Source organism: Syngnathus floridae, chromosome 6 (genome assembly GCF_059516105.1).
Source record: "Syngnathus floridae isolate MCC-2025c chromosome 6, RoL_Sflo_1.0, whole genome shotgun sequence".
Taxonomy (NCBI): domain Eukaryota; kingdom Metazoa; phylum Chordata; class Actinopteri; order Syngnathiformes; family Syngnathidae; genus Syngnathus; species Syngnathus floridae.
In genome coordinates, this window is record NC_142418.1 from 3,209,013 (window position 1) to 3,229,834 (window position 20,822).

A 20,822-nucleotide genomic window follows, 5' to 3' on the forward strand; every position below is an offset into this window, starting at 1 on the left:
AGTTCTTCAAATTTAAAAACAAAGAAAAATTCAGATCAATTTGCCAGTTGTTTGTTTTAGTTAAGTTTTTATTGAATTGGTGGATTGTTCTACCAGGTAACCTGAGTTGAAAATGATATATGAATGTTGTGTGGTGAGCTTGGATGAATTGGGACCAATGTGATAGTATGGCTCTTTTTTGGAGACTGTGTGAGATGCATATGATGAGCATTGATGAATGATTGCCTGAATGAGAGGTTGAATGGTTGAAGTCGTTGGCGACTACTATAGAAAATTAGTAGAGCGACTTTGATGAAAGAGTGATTTTGAGCAGGTTGAATGTTAGAAAGAAACACGTAGCTTTTGGATTGATAATTAACTAGAGAAAAAACTGGAGAACCAGTAACACATGTTGAAGGTGTGAACTGAGAAATTGAGAAGCGTTTTGGAAAGGAAGTCAAACTAAATGATGATGGAATCGTATGTAGTACAGAACACATTCTCCCAAAAAGTTTGTCAAGGTGTGAGGCATGGGCGTTGCCAAGCCTCAAAAGGAGGGAGTGAGTAGGACAGATAGTGGAAGATAGTAAAAATACAACACTTTATGACAATGAATTTTCGAATACATTTGGTGTTATACTGTGGTAAATTTTTTGTTCTGGTGTAGATAGGTTAGCAAAACGAGAGATTTAGAGGTTCAAAAGAAAGACAGTTAAAAGAAAACATTTTTGATTTGGACAATTGCAGGCTAACAGGAACATGAGAACGATAAGAACTACGAGGTGGGATCCAATTTCATTGGGGAGATTGAGAATTCACAGCACCATACTCTAAGTCACATTTTTGAGCAAGCATGACAATAACATGTGAGAGGTCAAGACATACAGATCAGGGCTTGATGTGGAACGCAGACCTCGATGAGTTGATTTTCAATAATGATACTGAAGATAACATACTGTCCGATTAAATTGGAACTATAGATAAAATGTAGCTCAAAACATAGGATGAGTTGCAGGATTTACGATATAAAAACGAGACGGCTGTTATTAGGAGAATTTGAAGTTTGGTAAATAAATGTTACCAGCAAATTGATGGAAGCAGCTACATTTGGAGATAGTCTTACAAGTTTGACGTCCCAGCCTGTCGTTCTCAGTGTCAGGGTCCCTGAAACCCAATCCGAGACTTCGCCTGCAGCCGTGAACAACTACAAAATGGTGCCTGGCTCTGAAGCACCTTTGACCTTTGGCAAAGGACAAGAAAAGACTCCTGTGCTTGGAGGGGGACAAGTACACTCCGGAGGACAGACAACATCCTCGGGGACGAGAAAAGACAGTGAAAAGCGGAGGAACTCACAATGATGAAAATTGACTCATTTGAACAATGGACTCATTCAAGAGAGATGGATGGGGTCGCTCAGAAGCAACAACAAAAGAACACCAACTTGAGAGGGTGAAGTGCGGCAAAAAGATATGGACTTGGAGTGTCCGACAACCAAATCGCACTCCTTGCTACGGCGTTACCAAATTTGGTGAAGCTTGGTTCAAAGTGGAAGGGAGGTTCATTGTGCACTGAGTTTGACAGAACTGAGGAGATTTGATAAATAAATAAATAAAAATTTGAAAAATACGCAGGGCTACAGAGAAAAGCATTATAGTCAGAGATTGAACGGATTTGGATAAAACAAATTGGCTAAAACGGTAGGAAACAAGAGCAAGATCTGATATTTTGGCTCATCAAGCTTAAGACGTAGAGGTCGAGTTATATAAATTTTAGAACAGGACATTTGGCAGTCAGGAGGAAGCTAGGTTGCTCAATGTACCTACTCAATACAATAGTAAGGTTTTTTGTACCACAGTGGAGGTCGGATGGTCAGAAAGTTAGGTACGTTCAATTTTTGACATTCACACAATCATGCATAGGAGTCACAAGGCGACAGTTAACAAGACAATGACTGCAATAGGGGCCACCTACGACTGCACCGACATGAAAAAGTAGAAGTGAGAGAGCAGAGTATGGGATTATATGCTAAAACGTCTGCTATACAGTTACCAATAGGAGATTCTATCAAAAGAAGCTACATGAGAGATGGATTAGAATCCCTATGTCTGTGTGTGTGTGTTCACACCCTGTGTGGGTGCGAGCGTGTGAGGAGAAAGAAGGCATGGGTGAGACAATCTCTTTTAAACCAGGAGGCAATAAATGGGAACGCCCCTGTCATAAATAGTTTTTGGTTAAAGGGAATCATTAGGAAGTGTTCAAACTCTTCCCGCAAACACTCCTATTTGCCAGTTAAATGGGTACGACAATTGACTACGAGAGTTGCAAACAACAGATGAAGAGCAGTCCTTGGCAGATTATATGATCAGGACGCTCAAACTGTGTTAAAGACAAATTTACTGCCGCTTGATCTTTCCTCCTCAAAGGTCGACAACCCCATCAATCCAGGAGACTGGGTCTACATCGAGGTCATCAAAAGAAGGAACTGGGCCAGCCACGACGGGAGGGACCATTCCAAGTCTTGCTGACGACACATGTTGCTTCCAAGGTTGCAGAACCCACAAATGCATTAACGACGACTGCTCTCCAGAAGGAAACTGGATGGGAGCTTTGGACATCACCGCTGTGTGCCAGGATGAGAGAGCCGTTTTCAAGGTGTAAGGGCTCTCCAACCAACATGGCTACACCATCGAACAGAACATACTTCATACAGAATGGCTGGTGGCTCTGTGGTCACAAGGTTTATCCGATGCTGCCCGCCAACTGGACACGAGTGTGTGCGCCAGACCTCACCTACAGACTAGAACATCATCAGCTGACGAAAACACGAGCACATATACAACTTCTTAGACGTGACAGATGTGATGATGATAATGAGACGTGGATTGCGTAGATGCTGTTCTGTTGAGCATGTGTTACGGAAACTTGTTGATTTGACCATCAAATATGCTTCGCACGTGATGGATACAATGATGTACTGTTTCTGTGTTTTTCTTTTTCTTTTTTATTGATAGCATTCTGGTCGCCTAGGCCAAAGGGACCGTGTAAGAATTTTCCTGCTAATAACATCTGGCCAGCAGGTTTTTCGCTTACACAATAAGTTTGATCTGGGGTATTAAGGTAATGCCTCATCTTCACTGGAAAGTGTTGCTAACATTGTTTGTTGTTTTTTATTTTTCCTATTCTTCTTTCTTCATTATACATATATACGTGGTTTTTTTCTTACTTGTCTTTGTTATTTGGGGTAGCATAATCATATGATAAAACAGGAGGGAGATGTTAGGGTTTTCCAGGTTATCTTTATCATAGGATTATGTTGGAATGCAACAGGTAATAAATACCTTACCTTGTCCTCCTTATCACAAGGTCGTAAAACATCCCCTGACATGTTTAGACTAGAGGACAAGGGCTTTAGCCAGTTTACCCAAACCCCCACTCTGTTTCTCTTAATAAATATCCCCTCGCAGGAACGAGGGTTCAGACTTCACTCCTTCAACGTGTGAACTCTAAAAGAACTTGCTTGTCTCCCGTGTGGTTCTTGCAAAATAAGTTGGAGTGAGCAAATCTCTAACAACTATCAGTAACACACTACGTCGCCAGGTACTCAAATCCTGGAGTGACAGACGTGTGCCCCTGCATGTCCAGGCCTGTCTGATAAATACTTTAAAAATCGGACAATGTTATTTTCTGGATTTTTTTTTCATTTGGTCTCTCATGGTTTAAGTGTACTTATGATGAAAATTACAGGCATCGCTCGTCTTTCAAGTGGGAGAACCTGCATAATTGGTGGCCAACTAAATTTTTTGCCCCACTGTAGGTAGTATTTTCCGAAAGTTAAAAGAACTGGTACAACATATTACCAGTAGAACTGGTAGTTGGGTGAGGGTCAGGGAGAAGCGAGGAGCAGACAGACGAGAAATGGTTTAATGAAGTCCTGGGAACCTTAATTAGATTGAAGGAATATTTTTCAGAGATGTTGATAATTTTTAATTGTTTCAATTTTTCTTAAATCATACTCATCCTCAAGAAAACTACGTGTACAAATTGACAGTGTAAAATCCTCGGTCTTGGATGTCTCTTTTGGTGAGGTGCAAGGATCAATACAGTCAAACCTCTTCATATGATTGCTTAAACATACAAATTTTTCAACATACGATGTGAAATTTTATCAAATATTTGACTCAACATCTTAAGTAATTCCCACCATACATCACGGTTAGCCCGCAAGCATCTGAAACAGTCTTCCTCTGCATATCCAGGAGAGCTCTACACTGATCAGCTTTAGAACTCACCTCAAAACTATGGCTGAAAACAAAAGTCTTGTGACCACTAGACTCCTTACATTTTCCTTGTGTTACTCATTTTGCATGTTATATTTTCTTTCTTATGTATTCATATGTATGAGCATATTTATATATGTACTGGCCTGCCTGGGGACTACGGATGAAAACTAGTTTTGTTGCTATAATCCGGCATATTTACATTTGTTTTTATACTGATGTTCATTAATGTGCATTGATCCTGCTCAAATGAATGAATAATAAATAAATACGTAAATAAATAATCCTCGGCCATCTAAGGCAGTGGCCCCCAACGTGTCAAATATTGCCCCTTGGTGTGAGTGTGAGTGCGGATGGTTGTTTGTCTCTGTGTGCCCTGCGACTGGCTGGCAACCGGTTCAGGGTGTCTCCCGCCTACTGTCCGATGACCGCTGGGATAGGCTCCAGCACGCCCGCGACCCCCGTGGGGACAAACAGTACAGAAAATGGATGGATGGATGAAATTCTTACTAATTTTTGCTAGCTTTGCGGGCTCGACTGGGGAAACATGTCACGTGACCGGGACGAGCGTCTTGACCTGAATTAATTGCTCGTCGATAAAAAAAAAAAAAAAAAAAAAATTTCTGTGCGGCTTGGCGGCCCAGTACCAAGTGACCCACAGACCAGGGGTTGGGGAATTTAATCACTTGTTGTATGCCTGGAGTTAACTTTGCGCTAACTAGCAAATTGAACTTTAAAATTGCACCAAACCAATAAGTTCAGAAAATGGAGTCAGTCAGATCACCCTGGCAAAAAAGTAAACCTACTTCTCACTTTCTCCCAGCCACTTTGACATAAGGTCTGAAGAGGAGACAGAGAAGAAAGTGGAGTTGTTGGCCTCAGTTGCAACAGCCTTGGCCAGGTATGACTTCCCTGTTCCTGGTGGACCAAACAGCAGGATGCCCCTCCATGGCGTCCGTTTACCTGCGATTGTACACAAATGCGAATGTACACATTATTGTTGGTACTAAGCTGTTATTTGGAGGGGGGGGGGGGGGGGGGGTGTCACCATGTTCATAAAAATAACCTAACAAAAGAAATGATAAATAATTTAATGAAAATTTATGAAAATCAGATATCACATTTAAATTGTTGTTCAACTTAATTATTTACAACTCAAAACAAATTTTGACATAGGCCTGGACTGGAATGATGGTAACCCTAGAAAAAACAGACACAATGGGCTTTCAGCCTGCAGGAATCAATTCTCAAGCTTCTCTTTGTACCCTGGTAGTTTGCTCACGCACACAAAAAGGGCTCCTGTTCTGGAGGGTTCGACCAGGGTCTACCCAGTACTTCCAGGCCACTTGATTCGAGGTACTTGTACCTACCTGCTTTGAGGGAGTGGGCTGTGCTGAATATCGCTGATCGGTTGGCTGTTTTGTCATCAGTATCCTTCATAAGCTAATTGCGAGTGTACACTTTACTAGTTGTGCTGTACCTGTCCTCACTATTTGCAATATTTCCGGATGGACAAAAAGCGAATGCAAAGATGGACACACAAAGTGGCGGAAGCTTTTCTGAATATTATATTTTCGACACCACGTGTTCACCTGCCTAATGTCTCACCAATGAAGTCTTCATAAAACAGAACAAGAAGTATTTTTGTTTATGAAAGCCAATGTGCTTGTCCAGTGGTCCCCAACCTTTTTTGCGCCATGGACCGGTTACGTGTCAGAAATATTTTCGCGGACCGCCCTTTATATAAATAATACATTTGTATAAATAAATAATAAATTTATAATAAATACATAAATACGATGAAATAAAATGATACGACTGGCATAAAAACAAGTATAAATGACATAAAAATAAAACTCACAATTACGTTGAATTAGTGGGAGCACTGAGCTTGTGTCTCAGAAACAAGCCGGTCCCATCTAGGCACCCATCGGACACCCGAAGTGGTTAAGGATTTTCTTTTAATACAGGATGCTTGGTCTCCATGTGCTGAAGCAGTTTTGAAGGCTTCATTGCCTCGTTAGCTAGCCTGTCGCCACATATTATGCAGTGGGCTTGGCACCTGTGGCGATAAATCCATATTTTAAGTAGGACTCCAGAAATTCTCTTTTAAATACAGCTTTCCTTTTCTTAGAAGTTGTAGCCTCTTCTTCTTCTGACTCCTCATTGCGCTTTTTTCCCTTTCCCAAGAAGCTTTCCAAACATCTCTGTTTCTTGCTCATATTTGCTTGCTTCGCAGGCTCGACTGAAGTGACATGCCACATGACCGAGACGAGCGTCTTGACCTGAACCGACGGATGTAATTGGGAGAGAATCGCCAATTTTCTTTATATTTTTCAAAATAAATTCTTACTCATTTTTGCTAGCTTTGCGGGCTCGACAGGGGAAACATGTCACGTGATCGGGACGAGCGTCTTGACCTGAATTAATTGATCGGCGATAAAAATTATATATATATATATATATTTTTTTTTTGTGCGGCTTTGTGGCCCGGTACCAAGTGTCCCACGGACCCGGGGGTTGGGGACCCCTGTGCTAGTCAGTTTGAACATAAGCCTGGGCTTAGCTACAGAGAATCAAATCACCGTCACTCAAATAAGATTTCTTGTTTTAATTATCCCTACTGTAATAATAGCTGGATACAGTAGACGACTACCTATGACAGTTTAGAATGTGATAATATGTCTTATTATGGAAAAATAAGGGCCATTTAAGTCACAATCGGAGGTATACATAGACAAAAATATTCACCAATAATCAAGTGAAACTTTTGTTATTCATATACAGTGAGTGTATAAATAAACAGTGGTACATCGACTCTAACGCCTACATTCATGGCAGCATCGCTTTACTTTTTCTGTCTTTTTGGAGGTATATTCACCAAGTGTAGCAAATTTGAATCGGTGCCCCCCTCTACAAGCAAAGTTACAGGGGTAATCATTCTAACATCAGCTCTATTAGAATAAGTCAACCTATGAGAATACATACCCCTTTTTTCAAGTTGATTCCAAGACATCTATCGTTTTAGCCAATGGTAGTTCCTGACTGCCTAATGACTTTTTCACGTGGCTTTGTCGTAGAGTGATAGTCTCACAACTGAGTTCAATTCTTAACTGACCCCCAAAGTAATGACAAGTGTTAGAATAGGACTCTTTGGCACATGTGATTAGCGAGGTAGCTTGAGCTATGCCTTATCTTGCTGTGTCTTTTCTCTTGCTTTCGATGGCTTTTCCTTCTTTATGACACTGCACATATCGTATTTGCCGGTGTATAAGTCGACTCAGTGTATAAGTCGACCCCCTAAAATTCGACGGAAATTTACAATTTTATGATATATCCTTTGTATAAGTCGAGCTCAATTGTTGCATTATATTAAACTTCAAAATTCAATCAGAAATATGCGGAATTTATTGACGAAATGTGTTCAAATTCCGGGAGGCCGTGCGCATGCGCAGTGGCCGGGAATAGCTCCCGCCGAGCGGATCGGCTCTTTATAAGCACCGCGGAGGAGATCGCGGAGCCTCATTCGACATCCGGGAGGTCGTGCGCACGCGCCAAGTGGCCGAAAATAGCTCCCGCCGAGTGGATCGGCTGTTTATAAGCACTGCGGAGAAAATCGCGGAGCCTCATTCGACTTCCAGCGGCCGGCGAGCTCGCGCACGCCGCCCGGCACATCCGGGAGGCCGTGCGCACGCGCCAAGTGGCCGAAAATAGCTTCCGCCGAACGGATCGGCACTTTATGAGCACCGCGGATGAAATTGCGGAGCCTCATTCGACTTCCAGCGGCCGGCGAGCTCGCGCACGCCGCCCGGCACATCCGGGAGGTCGTGTGCACGCGCCAAGTGGCCGAAAATAGCTCCCACCGAGCGGATCGGGTGTTTATAAGCACCGCGGAGAAGATCGCGGAGCCTCATTCGACTTTCAGCGGCTGGCGAGCTCGCGCACGCCGCCCGGCACATCCTGGAGGCCGTGCGCACGCGCCAAGTGACCGAAAATAGCTTCTGCCGAGCGGATCGGCACTTTATGAGCACCGCGGATGAAATCGCAGAGCCTCATTCAACTTCCAGCGGCCGGCGAGCTCGCGCACGCAGCCCGGCACATCCGGGAGGCCGTGCGCACGCGCCAGGTGGCCGAAAATAGCTCCCGCCGAGGATCGGCTGTTTATAAGCACCGCGGAGGAGATCGCGGAGCCTCATTCGACTTCCAGCGGCCGGCGAGCTCGCGCACGCTGCCCGGCACATCCGGGAGGCCGTGCGCACGCGCCAAGTGGCCGAAAATAGCTTCCGCCGAGCGGATCGGCACTTTATGAGCACCGCGGATGAAATCGCGGAGCCTCATTCGACTTCCAGCGGCCGGCGAGCTCGCGCACGCCGCCCGGCACATCCGGGAGGCCGTGCGCACGCGCCAAGTGGCCGAAAATAGCTCCCGCCGAGCGGATCGGCACTTTATAAGCACCGCGGATGAAATCGCGGAGCCTCATTCGACTTCCAGAGGGCCGCGCACTCGCGCACGCCGCCTGGTTCAAATTTTCTAAGTGCCAACGGCTCTTGCATCATAAAGAGTCCGCCTCGGCTGGTTCCCCATGTCGGCCAGAACAAGTGAAAATTCGGCCTCTTCCCCTGGAAGTCTGGCCAAGTTTGGCGAATATTTTCTAAGTGCCAACGACTCAACCGCCGTAAAGTGTCCGCCTCGGCTGGTTCCCCAGGTCGGCCACCACAAGTGAAAATTCGGCCTCTTCCCCTGGAAGTCCGGCCAAGTTTGGCGAATATTTTCTAAGTGCCAACGACTCAACCGCCGTAAAGTGTCCGCCTCGGCTGGTTCCCCGTGTCGGCCACCACAAGTGAAAATTTGGCCTCTTCCCCTGGAAGTCCGGCCAAGTTTGGCGAATATTTTCTAAGTGCCAACGACTCAACCGCCGTAAAGTGTCCGCCTCGGCTGGTTCCTCCGGTCGGCCAGAACAAGTGAAAATTCGGCCTCTTCCCCTGGAAGTCTGGCCAAGTTTGGCGAATATTTTCTAAGTGCCAACGACATTCATTTAGACATGGCGATTGAATGTTTACGTACCGGTAGTTATTGTCGTTGCTTGACACGCGATGACTCGCACATTCGCTCAATACCCAGTACTTCCCCCTTGCAGTCATCGTCGCTGCCTGGCTTTCGATGTCCGTTATTGAGGTGAAAATATTTGAAATTGTTGCTGAGGATGCGTGTTAATGCGACGAACGCTTTATAATGATTCAGTTTCTCGCTGTTTGATGAGCCTGACGGACGCACACCCACGCACAATGAGATGCATGAGAAACGGCCTTGGTTACCATCACATTTGAAGCGATGAATACGAAGTTAAATTTTATGACTCGGTGTATAAGTCGAGGTCGATTTTTTTCGGTCGATTTTGGACCAAAAAAGGTCGACCAATACACCGGCAAATACGGTATGTAGGAGTTGATCTCAGTTAAGACTGCATTATCACACAGGTTAAGCAGAGATGCCCGCTTGCAGGAGGGCGGCCAAGAGTATAAGAATAGGAACTTTGGAGGTGGGGGTTAGACCTTCTTCCGCAATCTCGCACAGAAGGCTCCGCAGCTGTATATTGATCTTTCTCGCATAGTTAAACTGAGAAGGCAGACTCCTGGTAATTACTTTCAGCATAGCGGGTATTAAAGATAAAGAACTGGGACATGATAGCGGGCATTAAAGATAAAGAACTTGGACATAATAGCGGGCATTAAAGATAAAGAACTGGGACATAATCTAACACGAGTATGTGAGCACATTGCAAGGAGTACGTGGAAGCACACAATTTATTAGCCTGACTTTTTCTGTGTCTTCTTGGGGGTATTTTCAGCAATTGTAGAAAACTAGAAACTCCCAAAGTTAGAAAGTCAAGAATAAAATGACATTTTTGGTTCTAAAGGTTTGAAAAAGCAGAAATAAAACTGTAGTTTTTTTGTGCGTGTATATTTTAAATGGAAAAATAGGGCAAGAAGTGTGACTTTTGGGCTAGTCCTGCATGCATTATTGACTCCTATGGGAAACGTTGCTTCTACTCACAAACCTTTCTATTTACAAACCTGACTGTGGACCCAATTAAGTTCATAGGTAGAGGTACTACTGTACATTGTATGTACATATATTGACATGCAGTATGCTCACATAATCATATTAATGCAGGTGTTAATCTCTTTGAATAAAACATTCTTAACATCAGAATGGTTTAATTCTGTATCCAAACTGCATAGAGGTTACACAGCTGCATATCTGGCCATTAAAATTATCATCACCTGCTCAATTCTGCATTACAGTAGATCACAGAAATAGTTGTCATTGTTTGTATGCTAAATAGTGTTAAACAATGCTTGTGTGCTATTGTTAAATGTTTAAAACATTACTTTCTGATTAAGAATTTCCTAATATTTTGAATTAATAAAATTCTTTTGTCATTTTTATTTTCGCAACTTTCATACTTGCCAACTTTCCCAATTTGGGTCAGACATTCACGATTTTCAACCCTATCTTCGGCCTGCCCCCAATCTGTCATTTCTGTCGCTAATCTCCCGATTTTACAGTGAAGTAAACACTGTTTATACTGTGGGGAATGTGACGCAACACGTCTCCTCCTTGCTGCACATTGCACAGCCTCCCAAAGTGTTTCCCTCCGTGGCCGTGCAACCTGCTTCTGACGAAGGTTCCCCTCCCCTGCTCGTGTGTCCAGCAGTGCAAGCTGGTGGGCTCCACCCAAATGGTTGATATTGGTCTACATCAAGTACAGTACAGTACAGTACTCTGAAAACACCTTTGCAATGAAACGTGGGACGTCGGGGAGCCCCCTACTAGCAGGTGTCGAAAAATATGTCAATCAAAACAAAACTGTATTTAAACAACTTAACTATCAAGGCACCAAAAAGAAGAAGAGGATTAAAAAAGAAACAGGAGATGGATGTGAGTGTAATTGTCTGAACATTACTAGGTAATATTAAACAGCAATGCTGTCAATGCTAAAATTGCTACCAAGCTATTTTTTTCTGACAGCTTGGTCTGTCCAAACTGTTACTAATTTGTGATAGGATAAAAATATATATCCCCTGGAATTTTATGGGAAAGGCTGAACATTACATTAACCCTAGTGCAGTATTTGGACATTTCCTCATACTAAAGGGGTTTCAAAGGCAAAACATTGAAAGAAAACACTAGGGTGCTAACATTTTGCACCGACTTTCAGAGCATGTCAATAGTCAAAATGGCACCATGCCATTTCTAAGATATTCTTTATATTGCATCGGTTTAATATTTTTTACCATTCTTTTGGTATTTTCAAATCAATCGGATGAAGCCTTTAGGTAGGACAAGTGTGCCAAAGTACACTACCGTTCAAAAGTTTGGGGTCACCCAAACAATTTTGTGTATTCCATGAAAAGTCACACTTATTCACCACCAAACGTTGTGAAATGAATAGAAAATAGAGTCAAGACATTGACAAGGTTAGAAATAATGATTTGTATTTGAAATAAGATTTTTTTACATCAAACTTTGCTTTCGTCAAAGAATCCTACATTTGCAGCAATTACGGCATTGCAGACCTTTGGCATTCTAGCTGTTAATTTGTTGAGGTAATCTGGAGAAATTGCACCCCACTTTTCCAGAAGCAGCTCCCACAAGTTGGATTGGTTGGATGGGCACTTCTTGCGTACCATACGGTCAAGCTGCTCCCACAACAGCTCAATGGGGTTCAGATCTGGTGACTGCGCTGGCCACTCCATTACTGATAGAATACCAGCTGCCTGCTTCTGCTCTAAATAGTTCTCGCACAATTTGGAGGTGTGTTTGGTGTCATTTTCCTGTTGTAGGATGAAATTGGCTCCAATCAAGCGCTGTCCACTGGGTGTGGCATGGCGTTGCAAAATGGAGTGATAGCCTTCCTTATTCAGAATCCCTTTTACCCTGTACAAATCTCCCACCTTACCAGCACCAAAGCAACCCCAGACCATCACATTACCTCCTCCATGCTTAACAGATGGCGTCAGGCATTCTTCCAGCATCTTTTCATTTGTTCTGCATCTCACAAATGTTCTTTGTGATCCAAACACCTCAAACTTCGATTCATCTGTCCACAACACTTTTTTCCAGTCTTCCTCTGTCCAATGTCTGTGTTATTTTGCCCATCTTAATCATTTTCTTTTGTTGGCCAGTCTCAGATATGGCTTTTTCTTTACCACTTTGCCCTGAAGCCCAGAATCCGCAGCCGCCTCTTCACTGTAGATGTTGACACTGGTGTTTTGCGGGTACTATTTAATGAAGATGCCAGTTGGGGACCTGTGAGGCGTCTGTTTCTCAAACTAGAGACTCTAATGTACTTATCCTCTTGCTCAGTTGTGCAACGCGGCCTCCCACTTCTTTTTCGACTCTGATTAGAGCCTGTTTGTGCTGTCCTCTGAAGGGAGTAGTACACGCCGTTGTAGGAAATCTTCAATTTCTTAGCAATTTCTCACTTGATTGGAGCCAATTTCATCCTACACCAGGACAATGACAGCAAACACACCTCCAAATTGTGCGAGAACTATTTAGAGCAGAAGCAGGCAGCTGGTATTCTGTCGGTAATGGAGTGGCCAGCGCAGTCACCAGATCTGAACCCCATTCAGCTGTTGTGGGAGCAGCTTGACCGTATGGTACGAAAGAAGTGCTCATCCAACCAATCCAATTTGTGGGAGCTGCTTCTGGAAGCGTGGGGTGCAATTTCTCCAGATTACCTCAACAAATTAACAGCTAGAATGCCAAAGGTCTGCAATGCCGTAATTGCTGCAAATGGAGGATTCTTTGACGAAAGCAAAGTTTGATGTAAAAAAAATCTTATTTCAAATACAAATCATTATTTCTAACCTTGTCAATGTCTTGACTCTGTTTTCTATTCATTTCACAACGTTTGGTGGTGAATAAGTGTGACTTTTCATGGAAAACACAAAATTGTTTGGGTGACCCCAAACTTTTGAACGGTAGTGTATGATCTGTGAAAATGTGTAAAAATGGGTTAAAAATTGAACATTCAAAAATTCATAACTCTTTCCTTTTTATTTTAGATTATGGATGCAATGGACTTTTTTTTTTTATATGTCTCCAGGTGCTACACATTCCTGCCATTTTTTGCAGGTCTTGGTCAAAAGAATAATTTTTCCACTCGAGGTGTCGTACCTGTAAAGAGGTGAGGGAATTTGATGGGAAGGATGACAGCCTCTTTTAAAGCTTCCTTGGCTCCCTCGAGCCCAGCCACATCCGTCCACCTCACATTGGGCTTCTCCATAACTATTGCACCTGGACACAGACGTCAGAGTTCATGCTTGATTAACGTGTAGGATTTGAAATACATATTTATATTTGGATATTGCTGTCGAGTGTTGACCGTTTTTTTATTGTATTTTTGAATAATGCACCTTGCCTAATTGGCTTGCTTGTCCCGTTTTTCTTTTAAATTTTATTTATCAAGCACACCTCACGAATAAAAATGTGTATTTCAAATATTCTCTTCGTGTAATTAACTGATTAGTCAAGCAACATAATTTTGTAATGTACTAGAATTAAAATTTTAGTTGGGGACCTTTATCAGATATGAGATCAAAATAATATTGAGACTAATTACTGTAAATTTCGGACTAAAAGTCGCTCCGGAATATAGGTGGCATTAGCCATAAAATGCACAATAACGTGAAAAAAAACATAAGTCGCGCCGGAGTACAAGTCGCATTTTGGGGGAAATTTATTCGACAAAATCCAACACCAAGAATAGACATGAAAGAGCAACAACAGGCTAAACGATAGGTATGCTAACGTGACATAAACACAAACGAAGAGCTGAGAACGGGCCTGACAAAACATTCAGAGTTATTCAAATAACTATTCCATAGATAACACGCTTATAGAACCATCTGTGTCACTCCAATTCATTAAATCCATCGATCGTCCTTTATGGAAACGATGCCGCGTATGCGCCACGCCGCTGACGTCTAAATATTCCACAGACCCTTATGATGATATATAAAGTATATATCAAATAATTATCATATAAACATTATCAAACCATCTGTGTCATTCCAAATCATTAAATCCATTGATAAAATTTCTCGTCCTTTGTCAACAACGCCGCGCGTGCGCCCTGACGTCAGCCTCATCGTTTTTCCACAGATCTAGTATATAACTATATTACAGCGTTAACAAAGTACAAGGAAAGACGTGGGTTTGGTCAACGTCTCTTTATTTAACAAAACAAGAGTTCAACGAGCCAACAAGTACTGAACTGTAACGATAACATATACAAGTTGCTTTACGAAATAAAATATATCAAATAACTATAACAAATAGTTCACCACCACACGGCCCCAAGCACCGGCGTCGACTTCCAGGTGTGTGGCGGCGTGGACTTCCATCCCCGGAGGTGGCACTTCCAGCCACGGAGGTGGAAGAGAGCTCCATAGAATCGGACAGGGTGTGCATAAAAGCCATGTCCGAGCCCCATCCACCGTTCCCGGACAGCCACCCGGCCGAGCGCCGACCCCCGATGTCCATCCACGGAGGTGAAAGAGAGCTCCGTATAGTAGGACCGAGCGTGCGTAAAAGCCATGTCCGAGCCCCATCCACCGTCCCAGGACAGCCACCCAGCCGAGCGCCGGCCCCTGACTTCAATCCACGTAGGTGAAAGAGAGCTCCGTAGAGTAGAACCGGGCGTGCGTAAAAGCCATAATAGTTTTTCAAACCTTCTGTGTCCAAATCATTAAATCCTTCAAACTCTTTGTCCTCCATGTCACTTACAAACAAAGCCGCTAATGATGCCGGTAGTACGTGGGGCCCTTCGTCATTCCGTGGTCGAATCTTTGTCCTTTATGTAAACAACCGCCGCGCCACTGACGTCACTTGAAATTCAAATTACAGTAATCACTTGCTACCTTGCTACCCTTGTTAGTTTATCGCAGTTTAACTTTGTTTTTTCTTTTTTTTTTAATTTTGAAAATTTGTGAAAACATTTACATATAAGTCGCTCCTCAGTATAAGTCGCTGCCCCACCCAAACTATGAAAAAAAACGCGACTTACAGTCTGAAAATTACGGTAAATAGAAATCCTGGAATTATATTGATGCTTTTTTAATTGCCCGACAGCACATCCATCCATCCATCCATCCATCCATCCATCCATCCATCCATCCATCCATCCATCCGAAAACAAATAAATCAGAAAATCACATTGCCTACTTTTTAAAGAAATTATTTCTAAATAATGGTGTAAAGCAAGTATTTGATCCTGCAAAGAAGCAAGTTTTCTGGCTGTCACAGACCTGCTCTTCTTACCTTACCTGTATTAATACCACCAGTTTGAACTCTTTAACAGTATAAAAGACACCTGCACATGACCTCAAACAGTTATACTCCAAACTCCACTATGGTAAAGACCAGAGCTGTCGAAGGACACCAAAAAACAAGATTGTAGACCTTCATCAGGCTGGGAAGACTGAATCAGCAATAGGCAAGCAGCTTGCTGCGAAGAAATCTACTGCTGGAGAAATAATCAGAAAATGGAAAATTTACTCGGCCACTGCTAATCTCACTCGATCAGGGGCTCCACACAAGAGCTCAGCCCGTGGGGTCAAAATGATCACAAGAACGGTGAGCAAAAATCCCAGAACCACATGGGGGACCTAGTGAAAGACCTGAAGAAAGCTGCACTCAGATCTTGCAGCGCCAGACGTGTCCCCCTGTACAAGCCAGAACCAGTGGTACCTCTACTTACGAACTACACTTACGAACTTTTCAGGACACGAACCGGAGCCACCCGATTTTTTTGCATTTACTTACAAACCAATTTTTGCCCAGCGACAGCCCCATAACATCACTGCTCGAGAGGAGATCTGCATGGAGGAATGGGCCAAAATTCCAGCAATAGTGTGTGAAAACCTTGTGAAGACTTACAGAAAATGTTTGACCTCTGTCATTGCCAACAAAGGGTATATAACACAGTATTGAGATGAACTTTTGTTACTGACCAAACTATTATTTTCCACCATAATTTGCAAATAAATTCTTTAAAAATCATTTTCTGGATTTTGTTTTCATTTTGTCTCTCAAAGCTGAAGTGTACCTATGATGAACATTACAGGCATCTCTAGTCTTTTAAGTGGGAGAACTTGCACAATTGGTACTACTTTTTTGCTCCACTGAATACAGGAATCCCTCGCTATACTGCAGTTCGTTTATCGCGGTTTCACTACATCGCAGATTTTTTTTCCAAATTTAAAAAAAAAATACAATTCAAAATCTAACTTCTAAATTGGAATTATGCACGAAAGTTGCCCGCAGGGAGTGGGCACACAATTGCAGTGCGTACACTTGGACCTTTTTATATAAACATTTTTATAATAAGAGTTCTAAAAACATATTTACAGTGTTGTACCTTGTTATAGAAAATGTTATAATACTAAAAGAGTTCTGAAAACAAATTTACTGTATGTACATTTGTACCTTGTTATAAAAAGTTACAATAAAAGCTGTTCTAAAACCATATTTACAGTATGTGTTAAGAATTGTCCATGTTATTTATGTTATTCAGCCGTGCTTTTAGTTGAGGTAGTGTGCTTTATTTTGAAGGCCGTTTTTAGGCGATACCACCTCCTGCTTCACGTTCGTGCTCATATGTCGATTACAGTGATACAGCAGTCACTGACGATGTAAGTGGGTCTCCTAACAAGAGAAATGAACAATCACATGCCTAACCTTTAGGATAATGTAGTGCTGCTCCAAATGTTGGTTTACATTCCTTTAGAGGTCCGTTTCGTGTGTTAGCACGATCGCGAATTAGCATCTTTCCCCTAACTTGTTAGCCTGCCCAGTACTTCTTGTTAACATGTTACACGCACACATGTATAATATTTATATTTTCAATATTTATACAAAATTTTTGATATGTTATTTATACTAATAATGAATTATTTACGTTTATGTTTGAAACAATTATTTAGTGTTCTAATAATAAAACATGCACTCAAATGATTTCATATACATTTATTGACACACGAAAAATGTACAGAGGGTGACCCTACTTTGCGGATTTCACTTTTCGCGGTTGGTTTTTGGAACCAATTATCTGCGATAAACGAGGGATTACTGTATCCTTATATTATCATTTGCACTGTGCTGTTGAGACGTTTATTTGGATTTTTTTAATCTTTATGTTTTTTATTTATTCAAAAAAAATACGTTATTGTGATGTTCCAGTTATTGTGATGTTCCAGTTGCACGATTTCTGATTTTTATTCAGACAGAGCCTCTTTAAGTTTGTACTTTTATTCTGTTAATTCTCTTTCACTCAAAAGATAAACATACATACTACATACTACATAAATACATACATACATAAAGTTGCACTTTGTTTACAAGTTTTCCTGTCTGCAGTCATCTTTCTCTTTACTGTAAAATATTAAATAAACACATCGGAAATCGAATCAAAATTTGAATATTTTTGTGTCAAATCGCCCAGCCCTATTTTATATCTCGTTTTTCCATAGGAGTCTATACTCAAATTTCTCACATTAGATGCATTATTGGGCCATACATACTCTGCTGGTCTTTAACTACCGTAGTTTCCGGACTATAAGCCGCGACTTTTTTCCAAAATTTTGGACCCTGCGGCTTAGTCAGGTGCGGCTTATATAAGATTTTTTTCGTGATTTTTGTGATGACTTGATCACTTTTACTCTTAACACTATTATATACAGTAAAAGCTACAAAACAAACTGACAAATAGCTCGTTTTAAAATCCTATGAGTAAAAACTGGTCAAATATTTAAAAAAAAAGATATTATTAAAAGTGAAGACAATTTGCAATTCTAGTAATGACACACGAATTTGATGCACAATTTGTCTTCGCGGGCCACATAGAATGATGTGGCGGGCCGTATCTGGCCCCCGGGCCTTGAGTTTGACACCTGTGCTCTAAACCCTTTCTCTTACTCTGCCATGTGACTCAGAGATGACACAAAGCAGTGGCGCTGTTTGGACCATCTGCATTGTATTAAAACCCAATCAATCAGCATTTAAATTCAATTCTTCTGACATTTTGCTCACCAAAAACAAGTTGTAATGAATGTGAACTTTTAATGCACTTTATTCAGAAGGTTACTTTGAACCTTAAACGGCGGCGCGGCGTACTTATGGATTTTTACGGCCTCCGGCCTCGAGGGAGCGCTCTAGCAGGAAGCAAGAGCGAGACAGACGAAGAAGAGATAATGCGCCGAAGAAGACGTGCCAGTTTGTGTTTTGATCGTCTCGCGCATCACGCACACACCCGCATTCACACAAAGACAGGAAGCTTTTATACACAAACCGTCATTATGGGGGACAAATCTATCGGGCGGACCGTGCCATTGTACGAGGGGGAAAGTCGCGAGGAGGTGGAATATGCGTCTACATCCGAGAAGAATGGTGCCGGGACTCTGTGGTGGTATGTAAGCACTGCTCGCCGCTTGTGGAGTTTGTGATCATTAAGTGCCGTCCTTTTTATCTGCCGAGGGAATTTACCGCGATTCTGCTAGTCGCGGTATACATCCCGCCTTCCAACATCAAAGGCGACAGGATCGCGGCACTTGGTGAACTGTACCAGGCTGTCAGTGAACAGCAAACAGCGCACCCTGACGGTTTCACCATCTTCGCTGGAGACTTCAATCATGCCAACCTGAAGTCTGTTTTCCCGAGGCTTCACCAGCATGTTACTTTTCCGACACGTGGAGACAGCTTCCTGGACCTAGTCTACTCGGCGCAAAAGGGAGCTTTCAAAGCCACCCCCCTCCCCCATCTGGGGCTTTCTGACCATCTCACCGTTTTGCTTTTGCCCGCATACAGACAATTGGTGAAGGCATCCAGGCCGGTTCGGAGGCGGGTTCGGGTGTGGCCTGAGGGTGCCTCCGATGCACTTCGTGACTGCTTCGACACCACTGACTGGGACTTGTTTAGGCAGGCAGCCACCTACAACGATTGGACGGACATAGAGGAGTATACTGACTCTGTTACCTCTTACATCACGAAGTGCATCGATGATGTGACTTGCTCGAAATCCGTCGTCACTCGCGCGAACTGGAAGCCGTGGCTGACGGGGGCTGTACTCAGACTGTTGAGGGCCAGGGACAAGGCTTTCAGAGCGGGGGATGAGGCTGGCTTGAGGACAGCGAGGGCCGACCTGTCCCGAGGCATCAAAGAAGCGAAGAAGGCGTTCTCGTGCAAGGTCTCCACCCACTTCAAGGACAGAAAGGACGCACGAAGCCTTTGGCGGGGCATTCAGACCATCACGGACTACAAGTCCGCGCCGAGGAGCTGTGAGGGCGACGTCCGTCTGCTGAACGATCTGAACCGCTTCTTTGCTCGCTTCGACGCCCAGAACAGCACTTGCCCGCTGAAGACCACTCCCCCCCCACACGAGCAGCCCCTGCGCCTCTCTGCCGACGGTGTGAGGAGGGCGCTTGCCGCTATTGACACCCGTAAGGCGGCGGGCCCTGACAACATCCCGGGTCGAGCGCTGAAGGACTGCGCTGGGGAGCTGTCGGGTGTCTTCACGGACATCTTTAACATTTCCCTGCAGCAGGCCATCATCCCCTCGTGTTTCAAGGCTGCCACCATCGTTCCTGTGCCGAAGAAACCTGCACCGTCCTGCTTCAATGACTACTGCCCCGTGGCACTGACGCCCATCATCATGAAGTGCTTTGAGCGGCTTGTCATGGAGCACATCAAGTCCCTTCTCCCCCCCACCATTGACCCTTTCCAGTTTGCGTACCGTGCCAAGCGGTCCTCTGAGGATGCCATCTGCTCTGCCCTCCACTCGGCCCTCACCCACCGGGAGAGAAAGGACTCATATGGGAGGTTGCTGTTTGTGGACTTCAGCTCTGCCTTCAACACCATTGTGCCGCAGCGACTCATCTGCAAACTCGACGAGCTGGGCCTTAGTACCTCCCTCTGCAACTGGCTACTGGACTTCCTCTGTCAGAGGCCTCAGGTGGTGCGTGTTGGCGACAAAATCTCCGCCAGCATCACGCTGAGCACGGGGGCCCCCCAGGGCTGCGTGCTCAGTCCATTGCTCTTCACCCTGCTGACGCATGACTGCACTGCGACCTACAGCGACAACCGCATAGTGAAGTTTGCTGCCGACACGACTCTGGTGGGTCTCATCACGAAGGGCGACGAGACTCGGTACAGGTCGGAAGTTGACCTTCTGACCACGTGGTGCAGGGACAACAACCTCCTGCTGAACGTCAATAAGACCAATGAAATCATTGTTGACTTCCGCAAGGGTCACACAACACACCTGCCGCTGATCATCGACGGTGCTGTGGTGGAGACGGTGAGCTGCACCAAGTTCCTGGGGGTGCACATCAGTGAGGACCTCTCCTGGTCCGCAAACACCTCGTCACTGGCAAAGAAAGCTCAGCGCCGCCTGTACTTCCTGCGGAAGCTCAGGCGTGCATGTGCTCCTCAGGCAGTCCTGTCTACATTCTATCGTGGCACAATTGAGAGCGTCCTCACCAGTTGCATCGCTGTCTGGGG

At 43.8% G+C, this 20,822-nt stretch overlaps 1 protein-coding gene across 4 annotated transcripts in view; it reads right to left on the minus strand.

Moving 5' to 3' along the window:
* Window positions 1-20,822, minus strand: part of vps4a (vacuolar protein sorting 4 homolog A) — a 123,495-nt gene that overhangs the window by 95,855 nt on the left and 6,818 nt on the right. For all 4 annotated transcript variants that reach the window (XM_088377796.1, XM_088377797.1, XM_088377794.1 and 1 more), the window contains 2 exons: window positions 13,443-13,562; window positions 5,063-5,219 (listed from right to left, as the gene is read on the minus strand). In XM_088377796.1, coding sequence (XP_088233922.1) covers window positions 5,063-5,219; window positions 13,443-13,562 — 277 coding nt within the window. The remainder of the gene's footprint in view (window positions 1-5,062; window positions 5,220-13,442; window positions 13,563-20,822) is intronic.